This window comes from Zootermopsis nevadensis, unplaced genomic scaffold (genome assembly GCF_977971745.1).
Source record: "Zootermopsis nevadensis isolate Lab colony 2312 unplaced genomic scaffold, Znev_1.0 Znev_ptg000001l, whole genome shotgun sequence".
NCBI lineage: Eukaryota > Metazoa > Arthropoda > Insecta > Blattodea > Termopsidae > Zootermopsis > Zootermopsis nevadensis.
The window spans coordinates 13727273-13747247 of NW_028259133.1; the positions used below are offsets into that span (position 1 = coordinate 13727273).

The 19975-nt window shown below is 34.5% G+C and overlaps 3 protein-coding genes across 5 annotated transcripts in view; 1 reads left to right on the forward strand and 2 right to left on the reverse strand.

Annotated features, from left to right (window-relative positions):
- Positions 1-5716, reverse strand: part of Vps16A (vacuolar protein sorting 16) — a 19447-nt gene extending 13731 nt beyond the window's left edge. For both annotated transcript variants that reach the window (XM_022064159.2, XM_022064153.2), the window contains exons 1-6: positions 5521-5716; positions 3911-4229; positions 3028-3172; positions 2310-2431; positions 1310-1485; positions 368-614 (exon numbers count right to left, since the gene is read on the reverse strand). In XM_022064159.2, coding sequence (XP_021919851.1) covers positions 368-614; positions 1310-1485; positions 2310-2431; positions 3028-3172; positions 3911-4229; positions 5521-5576 — 1065 coding nt within the window. In that variant the 5' untranslated portion in view covers positions 5577-5716. The remainder of the gene's footprint in view (positions 1-367; positions 615-1309; positions 1486-2309; positions 2432-3027; positions 3173-3910; positions 4230-5520) is intronic.
- Positions 5717-6649: 933 nt separating this feature from the next.
- On the reverse strand, positions 6650-16416 carry LOC110829714 (tubulin epsilon chain). 2 transcript variants are annotated; one of them, XM_087343286.1, is made up of 11 exons: positions 16282-16416; positions 14737-14979; positions 14274-14500; positions 13187-13302; positions 12127-12315; positions 11316-11436; positions 10366-10496; positions 9434-9586; positions 8827-8967; positions 8553-8730; positions 6650-8260 (listed from the first exon to the last, which is right to left on the reverse strand). In XM_087343286.1, exons 2-11 carry the CDS (start codon positions 14759-14761, stop codon positions 8114-8116), a joined length of 1428 nt encoding a protein of 475 aa, XP_087199412.1. In that variant the 5' UTR covers positions 14762-14979; positions 16282-16416; the 3' UTR covers positions 6650-8113. The 2 variants fall into 2 exon arrangements, with proteins under 2 accessions (XP_087199412.1, XP_087199417.1); XM_087343291.1 differs by lacking the exons at positions 12127-12315; positions 16282-16416 and having other exon boundaries at positions 14737-15073.
- LOC110829702 (Nuclear envelope integral membrane protein) lies at positions 15163-19858 on the forward strand. The gene is made up of 8 exons (XM_022063703.2): positions 15163-15372; positions 15584-15708; positions 15801-16008; positions 16362-16528; positions 16892-17107; positions 17459-17583; positions 18850-19011; positions 19419-19858. Exons 1-8 carry the CDS (start codon positions 15234-15236, stop codon positions 19546-19548), a joined length of 1272 nt encoding a protein of 423 aa, XP_021919395.1. The 5' UTR covers positions 15163-15233; the 3' UTR covers positions 19549-19858.
- The last annotated feature ends 117 nt before the right edge of the window (positions 19859-19975 follow it).

A 19975-nucleotide genomic window follows, 5' to 3' on the forward strand; every position in this document is an offset into this window, starting at 1 on the left:
TTTCCTTACAAAACACAAGCACACAATATCAGTCATAATAATTTTCACATCTTACTGGCCCATATAATTTTTTCACCACAGTTACAAATAGTGACAAGTCTTTGCAATACTTCTCATGCAAGAAGTGTGATGTAATAAGGTCAATAAATTTAAACAGTTCACTACTTGTCTTCTCATACAAACACACTTTTTAAGGACAGTCCAAAGTCACTATAAACAGTAATAAGATCTGGAGTACATGCTGATTAGTGATTCAAGAGATGTCACAGAACCATGGCAAAAACCTCATTCAGAGCACTCCAACTTCAAATAAATAAAGTTGTAATAAATATATAATTTATTTCAATTTGAGAAAGAAGCTACATACCTGAAATTGTTTTGAAGCTTCCAACAAATATGAGCTTGGATCAGTGCTGTTAATTCGAAAAATCTGCTGCACTACTAAAGGCACTTTTTGGATCATCTCATGACTAAATGTTGACAGAACACGAACACCATCCATCTCAGGAACCAGCCGAACTGCAGAGTCATAGCCATAATTTATGTAGTCACCTTGACGGCCAATAACAAGCAAAACATTGTCCCAATAACCAATCACAGCTTCTGTTCCACACCTACGCAAAAACAATCCAATTTAAAATTATATAAATTCAAATTATATTTATGATAATAAATGCCAAAATAAAGTTGTACAAAAATGTTTTTATGCAAAAGATAAAGATAAATAACACAATGGAATATGAATATGAAGCAGGAAAACCTTAAACTAAAACGGTTTTTTAAAGAATTCTTAATACCAACTAATACTTTACACTATTATAAATAACCCACGAAAATCCAAAGTCCACAACAAAATAATGGAGTATATGAAAGTATAAGATTCCACTAGTCCCAGTTTCTTTATGTCAACAAATATTTATAACACAGTTATTCAAAATGAAAATGTTTAAAACAAGTTTTGTTGTCCCAGGCAACAATCTTATGTAAAAGAGGGACACTACAACAGACATACATATTGTCAACTAAATTACACTGCAGATTTTTTCTACACATTTCTCCCATATTTTAAAAAGTTCATCGGTCAGCTGACTGTTTTAACTTCCTGGGCAAAGAAGCTCCAATTTCGAATTAAGAGGTAATGTACTTATGCACTGCTATTTAACAAAAGAAAATTCAACAATTAAAACCTCTATAAAAACTGCTTTTCAATTTCTGTCATGTTTGTCAATACTTATTAACAGTTCATAATGAATACATTTTATAAGAAACTTAAATAATGTTTAACAAATTAGAATTAAAATATACTCACCAAACCAGCTGCTTTGGTCGGTACGGGCATTTGGTATCAAATTCATAATACTGTTTCCTAATATCTGCTGATCCAATCCACAATCGACCACTGTCAGCAAAGAGAGCAACATGTCTGTTGTTCTGAGATACAGCCATCTCAATGACAGAATTGACAGGCTGTGCGAAATCTGGTGTCTGTTTGTTATATGTAACACATGGACAAAATTTACAGAAGAATCATCACAGAACATAACTCTGCACAGTGAAACTATCTATCATCTAGTAACATCAGCAAGAGTAATAAGTTTATAATAAAAATATGCTACATTGATTTACAAAATAAAAGCTCAGAGAATTTTCTTATTATTGTGTCCATTATAAGTTGTCTGCTATATCTAAAACTTCAAGCACGGTCTGGTGATAGAAAGACACTTCTTTAGTTTATGTTTTCAGATGGCTAATATTACACATGGTAAGAGATAATCTTCCTATATACCCAAACAGTCCACTGTCCATAAGACATACATAATAGAGTTCTCTGTATCATACCAAATTCATAACCGTAAATAGGGTATTTCTAAAGGCATAATAGTCCACATTATCAAAAACATCAATATATGCACATAAGAATTAAAAGTATACCAAACATATGCATTTTGAGATTTTCATGATAATATTAATTATTATATTTCTTTGGATTTTAACTCTGTGCTTTATCCAATGAAATGTTAGAAGTTACTCGGAAAACATAATGCTAAATTCCAGTAACACATATGGTAAGAATCCCAGTTATTTTTTCCTTGATTCAAAATATTCATTCCTTCGTGCAGAGAAGTTATCTGAGCTGAAAACTTGTTCTATTCAATGTTTTGTTAGTTTAGTTCTAAAATACACTGTCTCCCAAACAGAAACTTGAATGTCCTTCCTAGGGTTTAAATATACAACCAAATTTAAGTTAATATTTTAAAATCAAAATATAAACTGAGATGTACACTGAGTGTCAAACAAGATTAACTCACAACTGGTAAAGCATGTGGTTCTGACTGTTTTAAAACAAACAGTTCCTTGTCCTTTGCAACAAGAACACGAGTCTGCCGGTCTTCAGAAATTATTGCCCAGCTGCTGGGAGGAACATTTAGACCTGCAAAATGTAAAACATGGGAATACACATGCACATACTGAATGTTTCTCCTAAGAGACAGAAAGTAACAGGATGCTGAAGAAGTGTCATAATCTACAGTCTTCTCTGGGCATTATTAATGAACTAAAAAAATAAAGGAGGATGAGATGGGCCAGGTATGCAGTATGCATCAGTGTTGAAAAATGCATATAAAATTTTATATCAGTAAAACCGAAGAGAAGGCCCACTTGCAAGGCTAGTTACAATGGGACAGTAATATTAAAATGGACCTTAAGGAAATTGGGTCTGATAATGTGGACCAAATTCATAGCAGCAAACAACAGCAAGGTAGGAAGAACAGGCTCCTCTCAAAAGAAAGAAAGAAAACCAGAAACGACCTCTTCAAAACAGCAATCTAGCTAAGAAATAGAGGAACGTACAAGGAAGCTGCAGCCAATATCACCTGGATGTACATGTACACCTAATATCTTTCACGAGACTATGGTTAGGAAACCATGATTCTCCAATAACTTCCTTGTTCCCAAAAGGAACTTTGTGCATTACTATTTTAGATAGTTATTACATTTTAAATTATATAAACCTATGCAAACACTTACTTGGAACTTCAGCCAATCTCCGAACTTTTGGTTCCTTTACACTGTTGACTAAAAATATACGATATGATGATGTAAGAACAGCAACACCAGTGCCATTAAGATTAGCAAATATCTTGGCTTCAATTATTTTTGTATCTTTTGCTTCCTGCAAAAATAACCACATGCTAAATTACTCTAAAAATACAAGGCCAAATGCAATGTGTATTGATGACAATTAGAACATAACTCCTTTGTGTAGCACAGTATTGTTGCAAATTTAGAGAACAGAACTATAAATATATTTATTGCCAATCTTGGATCCATCTACTGAATGTATGGAATCATACTACAGAGAAACAATGTTCTAGTCACTTGACCTTGCAGTGACAGCCAGACAATGTGGAACTGATAACAGAAACCCCTAGATCTTTAATATATAAATACAACTTTCTGCACCTATCAAATAATAAATGGAACAGCAGTTAAGCTGTTTACTTTCTACAATTAATGTAATAAAAATACCCTTAATTCCTTAAATGATTCTAGTAATGTAAAATGTCTCTCGTTCCTTTTCTGTCTCTCTCGCACACGCTGCAACATGCCCACACACTCCTATTGGTTCCCACGTCCATGCCTGATTCTGACACGTCCCCACTGGTTAGGTTTAGGCTACTTCTTAACTGTCCAGTCCCTATAACTCTAGTGCTTTCCACTCGCACAGCTTACTCATCACCCTTATGATGAAGGCAGTAAGAACCTCTGAAACGTCGGTATACTTCTACCAGATCACATGACACAATAACCTAAGACAGCAATCTTCAGACGCACCGCTGTGAAAACCTCAAATCCTACTTATTTATGAATGTTGTTAATTACTGCATGTGAAAACATGGTAAACACACACCTGCCCCATGCTGAATGTATGCTGATATGTACCAAACATGTCATATATCAAGACTGAACCATCATCTTGTACACAAAGAAGGTCTTCCGTAGAAGACCAGCCAAGCTGTATGATCTGCCCACTAGTCCAGACAATTGATGAAATATTCTTTCCTGAGGCAGAATATATGGAAATTACTGGTTTTCCAATTCCCTGAACTTTTACAAACTTCTTTCTGTCCCTGATTACAGCAACTGGTCCTCCATATGGGGCAACAGCAACACTCACATTTTCCATATTGATCTCATTTTGCCATGACATAGAATAAATCTCAAACTTCCTGAAAAAATAAAGGCATGTATAACTTGATTTGCCAAATCTGCACAATTCATAGCATAAAAATAAAAGCAACTAAATTTCATGGCCTACAAATTTACAACAAATTAAACTGGAAAATGCATATTCAATACATTACTCCTAAACTAAGCCTGGCATGTTTTGCTAAGTGGACAGCTGCAGCACTCATGAAAACAGAAACTTTAAAATTAGTGTATTATGCTTACTTCCATTCCATCATGTCCTATGGAATCATTTTCTGGGGAAATTCAGTGGACAGCTAAAAAGTATTTTACATTCAAAAGATGATCATTAGAATAATGGCAGGCAATAAAAGGAGAACCTCCTGTAAGGAATTATTTAAGAAGTTTAATATTCTTCCACTACCCAGTGAATTCTTGCTCTCACTATTATCATTTGTAGTGGATAACATGGAAAAATTCTATTCTATGATACCAACAAGAAGTCTGTTGAACTTTGGAGAGAATATGAAACTACCGAATTAAATAACCATGCTTTGTGTATATGGAAGATTATCAACTCTCTTCTTCTTCTTCTTCTATGGCTCTCCGGTCCGTATTCGGTCCATGGCCTCCTCAATTCTCCTCTTCCATTCGGTCCTATTGTTTGGTCCATTCTGTCCGAGGTTTTGATTGAGGTTTCGAAACATCTTCCTTTTTACGGTGCAAGGTTGTTAGCCTTGCGACCAACCCCCAACCTGGAGGACCAGGGTACCTGTCTTAGTCTGACCTCTTCGCCTTGACCAATCTGGCTAGGGAGGCCCTACAGTAGCTATGCTGCTGCCAGCATAGCTCTTGGGGTCACTGAGGTACTCAAGCCCCACCACCACGACAAGGTGCAGGTATTATCAACTCTCACCCACCTAAATTTCTCATCCACATCAACTGTTCACAGTTCTGGTTGTCTCAGATAATTTTAAACATTTTCTATTGTTTAGACATACTCTATTAACGTACAAACAACATACTTTAAAATAAGGACATAAAAACAACAGCATATATGAGGGTCATTCTGAAATGGCAGCTTGCATTTATTGGTACTTAAACATAAATTATGCTTTTTGGAATAAATCCATATTAGTACATTACAAAAGTGCTATTTGGGGACGAAATCAAACTCGGTTATTCTTATGTATTCTCAGACTGTCAAGGAAAATTAATCCATCAGATACACAATACGGCTAATTGCAAAACATTCCCACTTCAACTGCTTGTTTTCCTCCTTTTAGGTTAGAAGATTAAATATTTGGTTGGCATCATTACGGCAATTATTACCTGAAGTAAGTGTCCCTTCCGAGAGGACACCAATCTGCTGTCAACATAGCCGACATATTGCTGAGAAACGACTGTAACTCAACAGCCTCGATATACGAAAATATTACGACTCTTTAAAATACGAACAACACTAACACCGATCATAGGCACCATATATTAATACCAACATCATGATCAGTTTGTAATAGAGACTAATACATTTTGACCACTAAAAGGCGGTAGATAAGCGTTGAATACACATTATAAAAAACGTTCAGGATCCGCAGTTTTATCATCAGTGTATATGCTATTATTTCGAGAACATATTTGCAAATGAAGGGAATAACAAATTTTGAAAAACAAAGTTGGTTTTCCTGAATCATGAACGGAGAAGTCTGAACAATCTCAGCTATCTGCCTCTTATACGTCATTTTCTCTTTAATACTTATACCGTTTGTCTATTTCATGAATCCGTTGCATGATTCATATTGGTCAAGTACAGTACGTTAACTGATAAGGTTGAACGCAACTGTCACTACCTAACAACCGGTTGGAACTACATGACTCGCCATCAAATGCTACAAGGTTTTCCCAATACAAGTCGAGCATCCATCCACATGCGCACACACATATACAAAAATCAACTTTGCAGTTTCTGCTTGGAGGCACGAACTGACAGTTACATCCAACTTTACCAGTAAATATACTGTATTTAGCATTATGCCGGGGATCCGTGGGCCTTGTGCCACTTGGTTCGAATCCCACTCAGGCCATGGATGTTTGTCCGCGTTGTGCTGTCCTGTGTACAGGTAGAGGCCTTCCGACGGACCGATCCCTCATCCAAGGAGTCCTACCAAATGTATATAGATCGAGCTAACGAAAAGTTGGGACCCGCAGTGCACAGGCACTTGTAGAACGGGTCATTCCCAGTATCATTATACCCATGCCAAACCTGATATTCTCAAACAGCTCAGCGCATAAAATAATTTTATAACATAAAAGACGTACAATTTTGCTTGAATATTTTTTGGTACATAAAGAAAATAATATGACTGTGCAGTGTGAAAGCATCCAGATGTTGGTAAATGTTGAAATGTGAACTGAGGTACATCACATACTTCTTTCATAGCCTCTCCAGCATTTACATACATTACTCTACACCCATTAAATTTAATTTCAGTTCATGAATTACAAAGTAGTGTTGATTGCATGGAAAAATTATTTTGTGTGAACAATAAATCTACCATCCACCATCCATGGACTCCACCATCAGCCTTCTTCCACCTTTCACATCGACAGGACATCCAACAGCCAGAGTAAAACCATAGTATATAAATATGTCTTCATGCTGCATAACTAAATTCTATGTTAACACTGTCACAAATTTCATTGTATTCATTGCATATTTAAATGGTTAATGACACCAAAATAGGAATGAATTTCACTGTTTAACAAGCTTCACTTTTTGACCATTTGCTTGGCAAATTCCAACAGTCATTAAAAGAAGACACTTGCATAAGTTACATGCTCTATACATTACAAAACTCTTACAGACACTTCATTAAAAATTATTTGAACTATACATGTTTGATAATTATCAATCTTAAAAACTATTTTATGACACCTTACATTACTATTTTAGTGCATGCACACACACACAATCATATGAGGAAATGGGATATGAATAATTCTCCATCACCAGGGCTATGAATAAGTCTCATTCACAGTTTCTCACTCTTTGCAGTGCTACTAACATACGAGGGTGAGTCAAATGAAAACCGTAAAACTGAGATAAAAATTCGAAATATCGCGCCATTGTCCTATAAGTTGGCAGACATGTTACCAATGCTATAAAGAGTATCCTATAGGTGGTAGTATAATGCAGACAAACATATCGCCATCACAGTGCCAATTTGAAAATGGCTGCTCCACTAGTTACGTGCATGAAAGAAGAACAACGTTCTGTAATTCGTTTTTTGATCAGTGAAGAATCTTAAAGAATCATCTTCGACCTGCAGTCAGATCAAAGCGACGTGGACTTTTGACTAGAGGTGTCCTTGACATGACAATGCTCGGCACCACTCTGCCGGTGCAACAGTTGCAACAATCAAAGACTTGCACTTTGAGTGTCTTCCACATCCGCCATACTCACTAGACCTAGCCCCAAGTGATTACCACATGTTTGGGCCACTCAAAGAGGCGATGGGAGGAAAGAAGTTCCGTTCTGATGAAGAGGTACAGCAGGCGGTGCATGAGTGGTTGCGCAGACAACCACAAGAATTTTTTTCTAGAGGAATCCATACACTTCGTAAACGCTGGAGGGCCTGTATTGAACGAAATGGAGACTATGTAGAAAAATGATATAGTTGTGTACCGCTTTCACTCAATAAATTAAATTAATTTTTTTGTTTACGGTTTTCATTTGACTCACCCTCGTAGAACACAATGTTTTTTAAACATACCACCCACAACCACACCCTGAAACTACAAGAGCCAGATAATTAAAAAGACTCTTAAACTTAATCAAGAATGAATTACTGCACAGGAAACTAATATCTTGTTGATCACAATATTTCAAAATAATTCCTTTTTTAACCAATTCATCAGTTACATATCACAGTACTTGTAATCTTGGTACTGTCTGGGCTTTGATGTTTGTGAGTTTGGTATATTCTTCTTCCAACTTATGCAGATTCTCAAGGCTACTGGCAAAGTCCTCTTCATTGAATCCAGGCACTTGAAGGTAGTGGTGTACATGAGCCTTTATTGAAGTTTTAAAAAATAAAACAGTGAAAGATCATTATATTATTTTATAGCACAATGCTAACATTATGGTAAAACACTAACATCATTTATCAAAATTTATCATAAAAAAGGTAATTAAACCATACTATGAGACTGCAGGCTACACACAGAACTCTGCTCATTTTCAGTGTATTAACACTATATATATAGTGCCCCCTCAAAAATGTATATACATTAAATGAATGAAATAAAGACACTTGACTGCATCAACACCCCACACTAATGACTAAGTTTTGACACATATTCACCTTTCTCTGATATAATTTAGTAAATTTCTGTGAAACATCTTTAAACAGCGAAGACATGTTGGATGTATTGATGAGGGATAGAACTGAAGAAGCAAGACCTGGAGGTGGAACTGAACACAATCCGATCTTCATTGCATCTCCACAGCTCCAGGGAACAAATTTCACCTTAGTCTGAAATCTGGAAAATGGCACATGAGTTGAGTCACTTGATAGTAGCAAAACAAACCTAATCATATGAATCAATAAATATAAATGTGAGAAGAAAGTTTCTTACTTGTCTATGTTGCGGCACATATCAGAAACAGAAATTGATCCCCTGCCCAAGAGAGATGCACCCAATACGATCCCACTTAGGGGATCCACCTTCAGAAGCTGATTGTCTCGTGACCATGCTGATGTAAATAAATCATCTGTCCTGTCAATCAAGCCATTCCATCACACATCATGTCAAAGAATATATACTATTTAGCAAATAAAACAGGCCAAGCATTGGTGTATCCACTGCTCCAACATGCTTCTATATTTACAGTGATTATTTATCTTCTGAATTCTTGTATCAGAGATTGACTTATAGAAGTGACTCAATTGATATTTTAGTTTCTTAAAATTTCATATTTTCTTCAAAAGCCAACTAAACTGTACAATATGGATTTTGGTCTAGCAAATGCTATCCTGTTTGATGTTTATTACGATTACTATAGTTTTCCTAAGTCACTTTTAGCACATGCTGACAGATTATTTTCATGGAAAATATCTGATTTCTCCTATAACCCTTCACACTTACATTTCACTGTCACCCTGCCACCTTACACTCTGTTATTTAGCTGACAAAACAATGTTAAGTAAAGGTAAATAATAGTTGCACAATAGCACATACTCACTTCATGGGCATTCCTGAAGCAGTAGTGCTGCTTGATGTTTGAAATAAAAGTGGACTGATGCTACTTGAAATGTAATGTAAGCCTGGATATGGGACCATATTGTTATATATTTCATTAATGTCCACATTCATGCTTCCAGGAAACCGTGAACCACTGCAACATGACCACAATCATATTAATCATAATGATACAGCAATTTTTATACTTCATTTCTTAACCAGGCACAAGCTAACTCTCACGGTGTAATAAAAATGAAATGATAAAAATGCACCCAAAACAAACCTCAAAATGATCTCTATTTGTCATCAGCTATTTAATATTACAATTTACATAAACAATAAAACCATTTAATAGATTTAAAATGGATAGGTTAAGTCTGGTGGGAAAATAACATGGAGATAGTACATATAAACATTACTGCAAAGGCAAGGCAAAGACAATCCTACAGCAGTTGGCAAGAATTAAGAGAAGATGCAATGATTCAAAATTAACCTGAAATCTGTGGTGGTACTAAAACACCTTGGATTGGAACATTGTTCGCCTCATACAGCTGAAGCACCTGCAGGATTTCATTTACCAATTTACCCAAATTTTGTAAAATTTTATGTTAGCCTGCTGCTTGAGACAATCCATTTTCATGCCTTTAAACCTTACACACACTGTGTTTTCATCTAGTAGTTATCATAGCCACAAGTCTAACAGAAACTGACCAATTCCACTGTGTATAAGAGGAGTCATGTCAAGACATGCATGAACATGCACCAACCTATTACACACAACTCCACGGTAGTTTATTTTCGTACAGAACTTATTAAAACAGCCACATAAGCTGTATACTAAATTTCACACAACTTACACTACTTTACATACTTTTACAGACATTACTTATATCTTAAAAATAGCCTAAAGAGAAAGAAATCAACTCTTTTCACCTAGTAAGGTGCAGGAGCATGTTAACCACAATACTATTCATATCTTGAAACGGTTTACACGCTGCAATGTACCCTGCTACTCCATGTTTATCTTTTGAAGACTTCAGGCGGCTGCATATGTCTGACAAGGCCTGTAAAGATATACATTCACATAACATATACTGAAGCTGATCACATTTAACTGTATTAGAAGACAAGAGTTAAGAACTTATGAAACTTAAACATTTCTCATTTAACTCTGTGGAATACTATTTTTAAGATATGTATAAATTAATTAGAGCATACAATAATTTTATTCACCGTCTTTACACAAGCTTATAGATTGTTAAAATCACATAAAATTATAACATTTCAACATTTGATATTGTTACATTTTAAAATGACGACATGTTTCGATGTTCATTCCATCATCGTCAGGTCTATCAATCAAAATTAAAAACTGTTGCATCTGCTGCTCTGCGTATACTGATTTTGTTCTACCCGTTAGATTTTATTTGTTTAACCTCCAGGCTTCTTCCATTTAATTTTGAGGGCTGCGCCTGGATGCCTTAAATCTGCAAAATCAATTTTAATTTTCATATCGTGATCCTGGCTACTGACATAGGAAAACAAATAAAATCTAACGGGTAGAACAAAATCAGTATACGCAGAGCAGCAGATGCAACAGTTTTTAATTTTGATTGATAGACCTGACGATGATGGAATGAACATCGAAACATGTCGTCATTTTAAAATGTAACAATATCAAATGTTGAAATGTTATAATTTTATGTGATTTTAACAATCTATAAGCTTGTGTAAAGACGGTGAATAAAATTATTGTATTGAAGAACACAAGCATGACGCAATTAAGATATAAGTAATTAGAGCATATTAAATTTATTCAAAAACAAAGGTATTATTACATTAAAGTTATAATAAACTAAGTATTTCTTCTATTTCAATTTTACCTTGTTGTCAACAGGGAAAACACAACTGGCATGATGTGTGAGCTCTCTGGTAGCTAATGCCACATTGTATGGAGCTGTAACCACATCCTCATTCCCTGCTGGATAAACACAGGTCACAAACCTAGAAATAGTAGCTCATTAATACAAGATAACCTACTTCAAACCACTGATTTCTATCTCTATCTTCATAAAAGAAAGTGGAATAGAATCATTATTTATTTGTATGTTGCCACTTGGTTATCTTCCTATTTAATCTTTCAATAAATAAAAAAGAAAGAAGCTAACAGTTTGTTAAAATATTTTTCAGTCCAGTTAAGTTTTCATGTACATGTGTGTGTGTGTGTATATATATATATATATATATATATATATATGTTTCTAGTTCATACTTTGGTCTGAAATCACAGTGGTTAGGAAAAATGATAAAATTCATAAAAGAATTTCTAATAAAATTTGTAATACAAATACTGAAATGACAGTACAACCAAAAGATAAAAACTAATGATAAACCTTACATTTGTGTTTACTTAGCAATCAGAGTTATTCAGGGCATTTAAGAGCAATTAGAATGCCAAGTGCAAAGAATTCTTGAGGAAATTCCACATACTCCAACATGGATTGGTTTTTCAATCATGTTATCATTTACACACATTTCTTACATATAACATATTGCTTATTTCAGAGATACAAAATAGTAAATCTGTAATTACATATCTATAATTTTTAAATTACTGATTAGCACCATAACATTCCATGAACTTAACTAATCATTCTACTGGTATACAATACAAGTTACATCATCCATTCAAACCTCTCTATAAGTGGAAAATTATCTTCAAGAATTGTGAGAATAGAAGAACCAAGGCCTGAGCCTGTACCACCACCCAGTGAGAACAGACACAGGAATCCATGAAGTTGATCACTTTTTTCAGCACAACGCTGCAAAATGTTCAATATTTTCTCACTGTATTCACTTCCATGTGCATAAAAACCTTCTGCCCTATAAGAAAAATGTGGAATCTCAATAAAAAAATCAGGAAGGCTTAACAAGAAACATAATATTTAGATTCTTTATAAAAAGAAAGGTTCCATATTAAAATTTGAAACCTCATACTAGAACAAAGCTACTTCATAACAGTATACTCATGACAGACTAGAACAAAACTACTCCGCAACACCTTGGGTCATATCTACTAATGGCGGCACCTGAAATGGGTACCTTTCATACCATCTTGACACCTAATTAAAGCTCAACCCACTGAAAACCATTATAAAGACAAATTTCTCTTCACTGGTGTGTTGCATTGGGGTCTACGAGGCAGAACACATGGACATTATACACCAGTAAGGCTCCTTGCAATGAAACCTTAATATCGCACATGACTGCCCTCTCTGTCACATATTTTAGGGAATCACTGTGTGATTTCATTCTCTTTATCTTTTTAAGTTGAGAGTCCCTGAAAATGTAGGTTACAGAAACTGGGAACTGTAGCAGGTTGACAGACTAAACACAATGCCAGAGATAGAAGCCAAATCAGAATATGATAGATAGTCTAAAATGTGAAGTGTGAGCAAGAATGGATAAAATATGAGTGAATATATCCACTTAATACAGCATTCCTGGAATCATATAGCTACAAAATCTGTAAGTACATTTGTAATGCACTTTGACTTTCCATTACACGAAGCATATCCATCACAACTAAAAGAGTTCAAATGTCTACAAAATTCTGGAATAATTACAGTAATGAAGGACTATTGGTTGACTCTTGAAAATGAGATTCTTTTTATGTGACAACATTTACTGTTCTGCCATTATCATGCTGAGAAATGTTAATTTGACAAGTACTTCCATGTTTCCTTCAACTTACCAATTATTTCCTGATCCAGGGTAGTTTGTAAGGAGACATGTCTCATCAAACAAATGACGGAACTGACCAGTGCGAAAATGGGCCACTACACTATCTTCCATATCAATACACACTGCCTAAAATCAAGAAACATTACAATTTTATGTGCTATTATTTTCTGCATGATATGATTAAATATTTTAATATTAGCAGGAAGAATATCAAATAAATTGATCCCTGCACAGTAAGCTACCTTTTTGATAACTAGTGAGATCAATGTTCAAGATATGACAGTCATGTTTATGCCTTGATTTTATGTAGCACATTAGCTCCTCACTCAGTAATGAGAATTCTGAAGGACACTCTACAATATAAAACTCTCAATTTTGTATGGCATCCAGAAGACATACTGAAGTTTTTTGGGAAAAACAGTCATCTTACGGTATGAAAATATATCAGTTAAAATTCATGAAGTTAGAATAAATGATCATGGATGAAGCACATATAATTGGTCTGAACTTGAGTTAAGAAGGTCTGATGGTAATCTTCAGGGCCTGATTATTACATATTAACTTATTAGGCCAGAACATTTGAACCACAGTAAATATCACACCATTAGCAAGTAATTTTTCAATATTTGTGACATCATTATTAAAAGTGAAACTTTTTGGACAAAAATTTTATAAGAGAGAACATAACACAGTATACAAATTGTTAAAATATTTTAACTTTAAATAATTTCAGACGGTAGTGGAATGAAACACCAAAACGGTGATGCTCATTTGAAGTCTTAATTGGCTGGCAATTCTTATTATATACTAGGATAATGCAGTATTATTAAAGGCATATCAGTTAAGAGCATGGAAATACTGTCTTCCCTTCAGTTTTATAATGTAATATGTTCCATATATTTTGTAAAGGCTATAAATGTTAACATGACAAATTTCGGTGAAAAATTTGTGATTGAACTTACATCTACATCATATCCCGTTTTGAATTTTACTGTGCAACTACATTCAATTGCTCATGCATTGCATCATCTAAATGCATTTGAAATAAAGTAAATTCATTCTCTATTTACTAATTAAGTTTGAGACATTCAACTTACCCTTGCTCTAACTTTTGCATTCTCCAAATCAGCAAGTGTCTTAAAATTCTGCCCAGAAATCCCATCTGAGCTCAAGAAGAAACTTTGGAATGCATCAAGAAGTCTTCCGTTGGGGTCAATGTGCTGAGATTGTGACATAGAAATGCATCCTGTTTGTGTTCCGATGCCATATTCTTGAAGTACAAGTGGCCAGAAAGCACCACCAATCTGGTTACCACACTGACCAACTGTATGAAATTAGAATTACTTAACAGGATCACAATACTGGACAATTGCTACAAGCATTAAAAAGTCACTGCTGACAATGTCATTTCATATGCTTGTCAGCTACTGTGGGGTGACAGACTGAAACATGACTTCATGCCTACTACCGAAAACATACAATGTTTATTACAATTTATATATTAACTACTGCACTATATATTCTAATCAACATTCTAACCAAAAATATGGTTTACATTACCTTGTACAGTCAGAAATTCACTCATTGATGTACGGAAGTTATTAGATTGTATTAATTATACAGCTATACACACAGTTGTCCAGTCAATTATAGGCAGACGCTACGCTCCAATGCATAAAGGAAGATTCTACTTTAACTCCTTAATAATTTGGATTGGAATGTGGATACATTATAATTGGCGCCGTGCACCGAGCCAGATGTTTTATCAGTATAGCCAACACCGCGAACACTGATCAAGTTAACCTGCAAAATAAAAGGGGCGAGAATATTGTTTCTGCCCTGATATTTATTTTATTTCATATGCTCTATAAATTAAATAATACTTAATTTTAAAACTGCTTCTATATGCGCATTTTTATATCGGAAAAGGGAAGTAATGTAAATAAGCGAAATGAAAGATTCAAAAAAAAAACGACTGTTGTCATTGCATATTCCGTTTGATGGTCCGCCAACCCGATCCCTCGCGATGAACACAACGGTAATCCCTGAATGTAAGCATGAGTCTACATCGGAATATGGCGGTTGCAATGAAAGTTTGTGAATTAGCATGTTTAATTTTGAGCATTTTAGTCCTCCAAGCCGTCAATACAAGTCAAAGTGGTAATCGTAACAATCCTCTAGATAATGGTAGAAAAGGTTTGTGTCATCTTGTAAAGTTCTGCTATATGCTATTTCTATGTTGTGAAGCATAGCATAATCTTCCCTAACCTCATCAAAGTAACGGACCGCTTCAAAACATGATTTGTACCTTTAAACATGCAAATAGAATAACAAATTAATTTTTAAACTTATATTTGTGCCTCAAATTATGTTCCTTGTATAACAATGAATATTGCTGTCATTCCAGTTCGGTTCCTGCAACCTGGATCACGAGTCCGCGTTCTTCCATGTGAGACTTCGGATCGTCAGTTACATATATATTGTTATCACGGTCGTCCGAAGCAGATAATAAACCTTTGGCAGACGGCTCTGGTATGATTAAGTGACCAAAAACAGCAGAAGTTTTAGTTTATGCTGCAAATAGGACATTTTTATGCCCATATTACTTAAACTTTAAATTTCAGTTGCAGTTGGATGTCAGCAGTGATAAGTATGATTTATATGATGGTGCAAGTCCAAATGAAGTGCTGGAAGAATATGAGCAGCATCGATCATCTTGGGCTATTAACCTTTTTTCATGGAAGCACAAAACAATAAAACTGAATCCTTTCAACCAAAGTTGTGTTGGTATATACAGTTCAGAAGGGCATGAAGTTCATCTGAATATTATAAGTAAGTTCCCACAATTTTTCAGATAATGATAAACTACCTTTTGATATTCTGTTGTATGATACTGGGTCCTTCATCTAAAACGTCAAGGTAGAGAGGTCAGCACTGTTTTGTATTCAGATGGCTCTGAATTAAAATCTTTGCCCACTGACCAGCTATTCTGACAGAATTTTTGTGGTTTTCCTCAGCCCATCAGAACACTGAACCAACTTTGAAGCGAAAAGCATGAGTTAATTCTACTAATTAGCAGTTTTTAAATGACAGTCTGCTTACAACCTGTATTGTATATCTGTGGCTTGTGTCCATATCTCACTGCCATCTTTACTGCTTCTTTAAAAATGTAGCATTTATTTCAGGAATTGATTACTGGAGGGTCCTGCTTCAGTGTGCAGGAGTCCTACTGTTTATCTCAGCTCACAAACTCAGTAAAAATTCCCTCTTCTATTACATCAGTGGAATCACAGTTGGAATATGTGCATCTTTTCTCATCTTGGTGTATGTGATAAGTAGATTACTTCCAAAGGTATGCATAATCTCTTTTCAGTTTGCTTTAGAAAATGTCACTGTGAAAGCTCATGAAAATCTGGATTGATTGGAACTGGAAGGAAAAAAAATCAGCTTTGTACATATCCTAATGCAATTAATTATAGGACAGCAAAAAATGTAACTGCTCTTAAAACAGTGAAGTCTTGGGCCTAGAAATGTGTGTTCAGCTCATAAGAACTGCAATCCAGGCCCCAATCCTAAAAATTTGTAATAAGTTTTTGAAAGTTTGGTAAAGTACAAGTTCTTGTGAATACCAATAGATGTGAATTTTATATTGACAAATATTAAATTTGTAAAATGAAGTTTTGGTTACTGATTAATTAATGTTCTGTATTTTCAGAGACCTGTTATGTATGGATTTGTGATTGGAGGTTGGACAGTAGGAATATATTTCCTTCATCTTATGTGGGAAAATTTACGTCTCATAATTATGCAATACCAGAATTATGCGCTCTTCTATATAGTTTTCACAGGACTTATAAGCTTTGTAGTTTGCTACCGATTTGGCCCTGTAACAGATCAGAGGAGTAAAAACTTGATTAAATGGACTCTGCAGGTATTACTAAATGTTTGCTAAGAATCTTAATGAAGTAAAATATAGTTATGCTAATTGCTGATGCTGTATCCTCTCATACAAATAATATATAAGACCAGGCTTAGGGAAACAGATAACAAATGCTTTTTAAATCTGTGAATGGAGTAAGGTTTATAATGTGTATTTGTATGTCTGTTTTCCAGAAAGCAGTTGACTTCGTTAAATATAAAGACAAAATTTATATCACTTTACCTACTGGTGTACTTCCAAGTATAACTGTAGTTAATTAAGAATACATCTCAGTCTATTATTTAAAGTTTTATACTATTCTTTAAAAGTGACTCATAACCATGTCAAGTAACTTTTTCACAGGGTGCTTCACTAGGAATGATTTTCTTCAGTAGCCACTTCCAAGAGGCAACTGCAGCCATCATTATTATAATTCTAGTAGTTTACAACTTTCCAGCAGCATGGACTTCAAAATTACTAGTTTATTGGTAAGCGAAGATCTCATTAACTAAATGTGCATGCTAACAAAAAATAGCACATAGCATGTTCAGATATATATGAATTTCACTGTGTATACACTTACAGATTATAATAATTAGGAGTTTTGCATGTTGTAAGGTGTGGCTTATGTTTATATTCACTTTGCACCACTACATGTACATTTATTGTTATTACATGCAAGGGAAACTGTGTTATGTTTTTCATGTTTTTTGGTACAAATAAACTTTTTATCAATTCAGCTGTGAAACAGTAATGATTTATCCTATTCCTGGAACAATTATGAAGTCCTTTTGTGAAGTTTTAAGTATTTGATAGGTTGACTGAATCTTGGTCTGTTTAATGACAATTGTTCAACAACATTGGTTATACAGCATCAAAAGAAAAGGTACTATCCCGGGATTTGTCTGCAGGAAAACCATAATAAAACCTCAGTGAGGAAAACTGGTTGGTCTGAGATTTGAACACGGGACCTTCCACATACAAAGTATGATTCCAAACTATTATGCCACATTAGGTGACAGATGTTGAAAAGATCTGATGTGTTGTTTGTGGTTGCATGCAAGCATGTAAATAATTGCTTTCTGCTTAATGGAACAATGATTTCTTGTAAGGTTTGAATATAACCCCATTTATTCTAAGGGTTTATCTCCAGTGAGTTAAAATTTTGTTTTGCGTAGGCCATGAGTCAAATTGTTTATGATTTACAAATTGAGCTACAGATAAAGGCAAAATAGCTTATGCTTACCATGTACAATGCGCATAACATAAATTTCTTGGCAGGCATCATTTTGAAGCTGAGCAGTTTACACAAAAGTCCTTTCATGTTGATTTTAACTCGATTGTGCTGGTTTCTTGATGCTGTCAGTTAATGTGTTCAACTAATTACAAGAAGCAGAGTCCTTCATGACAAGATGATAGTTACTCAGTTAGTCAAGCAAATCCCTGTATTTTGTGGAATCTGAAGGAGCACTGCTGTTGTCCCACATGAATATTGGAATAACATAATGGGCATTATTTTCCTTTCTAGTTGCTGGCAATTTATTCATAAACTTACACTAATATTTGTATGAAGGAAAATCTGTTTCATCTAAAATTACATTTTATAAGCCATTCTTTCTTTTTAAAAAACTACTGGTACAGACCCAAGTAAGTGAAGATCTCTGTTAATTTCAAGCAGGCCTGTGGGTTTGTTTCCTAAAAGTGAGGTCAGTAACTAATTTTCAGCTAAAATGAGGGATTTTTGCTGATTGCAGGAAACGACGGTTTCCACCAAAGATGAAACTGATGACTGAAGATGAATACTATGATCAAGGGGTAAGGGAAACTGCAAAGGCTTTGGATGAGCTTCGAGGATACTGCTCTAGTCCTGACTGCAATGCTTGGAAGACAATGCTTAAACTCAAAGAACCTGTTAGGTGATGTAACTTCCTTGCTAAGAATACTTTTAGAGAATTTGAAAATATAGTAATATCCAGGTCAGATGTAGTCAAAGTTCCTGTTTCTGAAAATTATTTTTCTTTTCATTCTTGTTCCAGCTGCATATAGTAAAATGCATGTAATCAACAGTCATATTTAGAGCAAATAAATCAATTAATAACATGACATCAGCTTTTCCCATCAGGTTTTAATTTTGATAAGAATACGTTACGTTTCTAAAATCAGTCATTTAATTGTGTAAGGATAGAAAACTGTGATTTTTAATGGAGTATTTATTTTATTGTCGTGACGCTATTGTTAATACTTAGTCTTTATAGTTACTTAAACTTTTCACATTTTTATGATATTAAGAATGTATATTTATATATGTATATTTATTTTATAGGTTTGCCAAGTTTATGGATGGAATCTCGCATCTAAGTGATGATGAAATATTGGCTTATGAGTCAGAAGGAAGACAAACTTTAACTGAATACTATACAGATGATGACTCAGAGTCAGGTTCTGAGTACTAAGGAGGCAAAGCTTCCATAAAATGCAAACTGTATCCAGTGAATCAAGTGATATTTGTTATTAATGAGATTAGGATATTAATTATAAGCAACTTATTATTTTTATACAAACAAGTCTTTCATGTTTATGGAGAGATATTTCATTTGCTATCATACAGCTGTCGTTCAGGTTGTAATTCTTTTATAAGTAGTTAGGTTTTTGAATAACATAAGTTTTTATTCTATTAAAGTGAATCAGGTGCTGTGTGTGTGTTTGTGTGCATGTGTATGTATTGGTATAATAAGGCTGTATAAATGATCTAGTTTTTATGGATGTTCCCAATGTTTATTACAACTACCTGACCATAAACTTTATACCACTGTATCCATGTACAGTTTCTTAACACTGTGATCCCAGATAGTATTTAAATGTCCTGCCACTATGTGTAGA

What these genes read in the sequence shown, in the direction of transcription:
- LOC110829714 (XM_087343286.1), bottom strand. Translation starts at nt 14,761, where the DNA reads ATGAGTGAATTTCTGACTGTACAAG. An exon ending in ATGTGCCGCAACATAGACAA is followed by an intron (nt 8,731 to 8,826) that starts GTAAGAAACTTT and finishes GCCATTTTCCAG; the next exon opens with ATTTCAGACTAAGGTGAAAT. An exon ending in CTAAATTATATCAGAGAAAG is followed by an intron (nt 8,261 to 8,552) that starts GTGAATATGTGT and finishes ACTTCAATAAAG; the next exon opens with GCTCATGTACACCACTACCT.
- LOC110829702 (XM_022063703.2), top strand. Translation starts at nt 15,234, where the DNA reads ATGAGTCTACATCGGAATATGGCGGTTGCAATGAAAGTTTGTGAATTA. An exon ending in TCAAAATTACTAGTTTATTG is followed by an intron (nt 17,584 to 18,849) that starts GTAAGCGAAGAT and finishes TGCTGATTGCAG; the next exon opens with GAAACGACGGTTTCCACCAA. An exon ending in AAACTCAAAGAACCTGTTAG is followed by an intron (nt 19,012 to 19,418) that starts GTGATGTAACTT and finishes TTTATTTTATAG; the next exon opens with GTTTGCCAAGTTTATGGATG.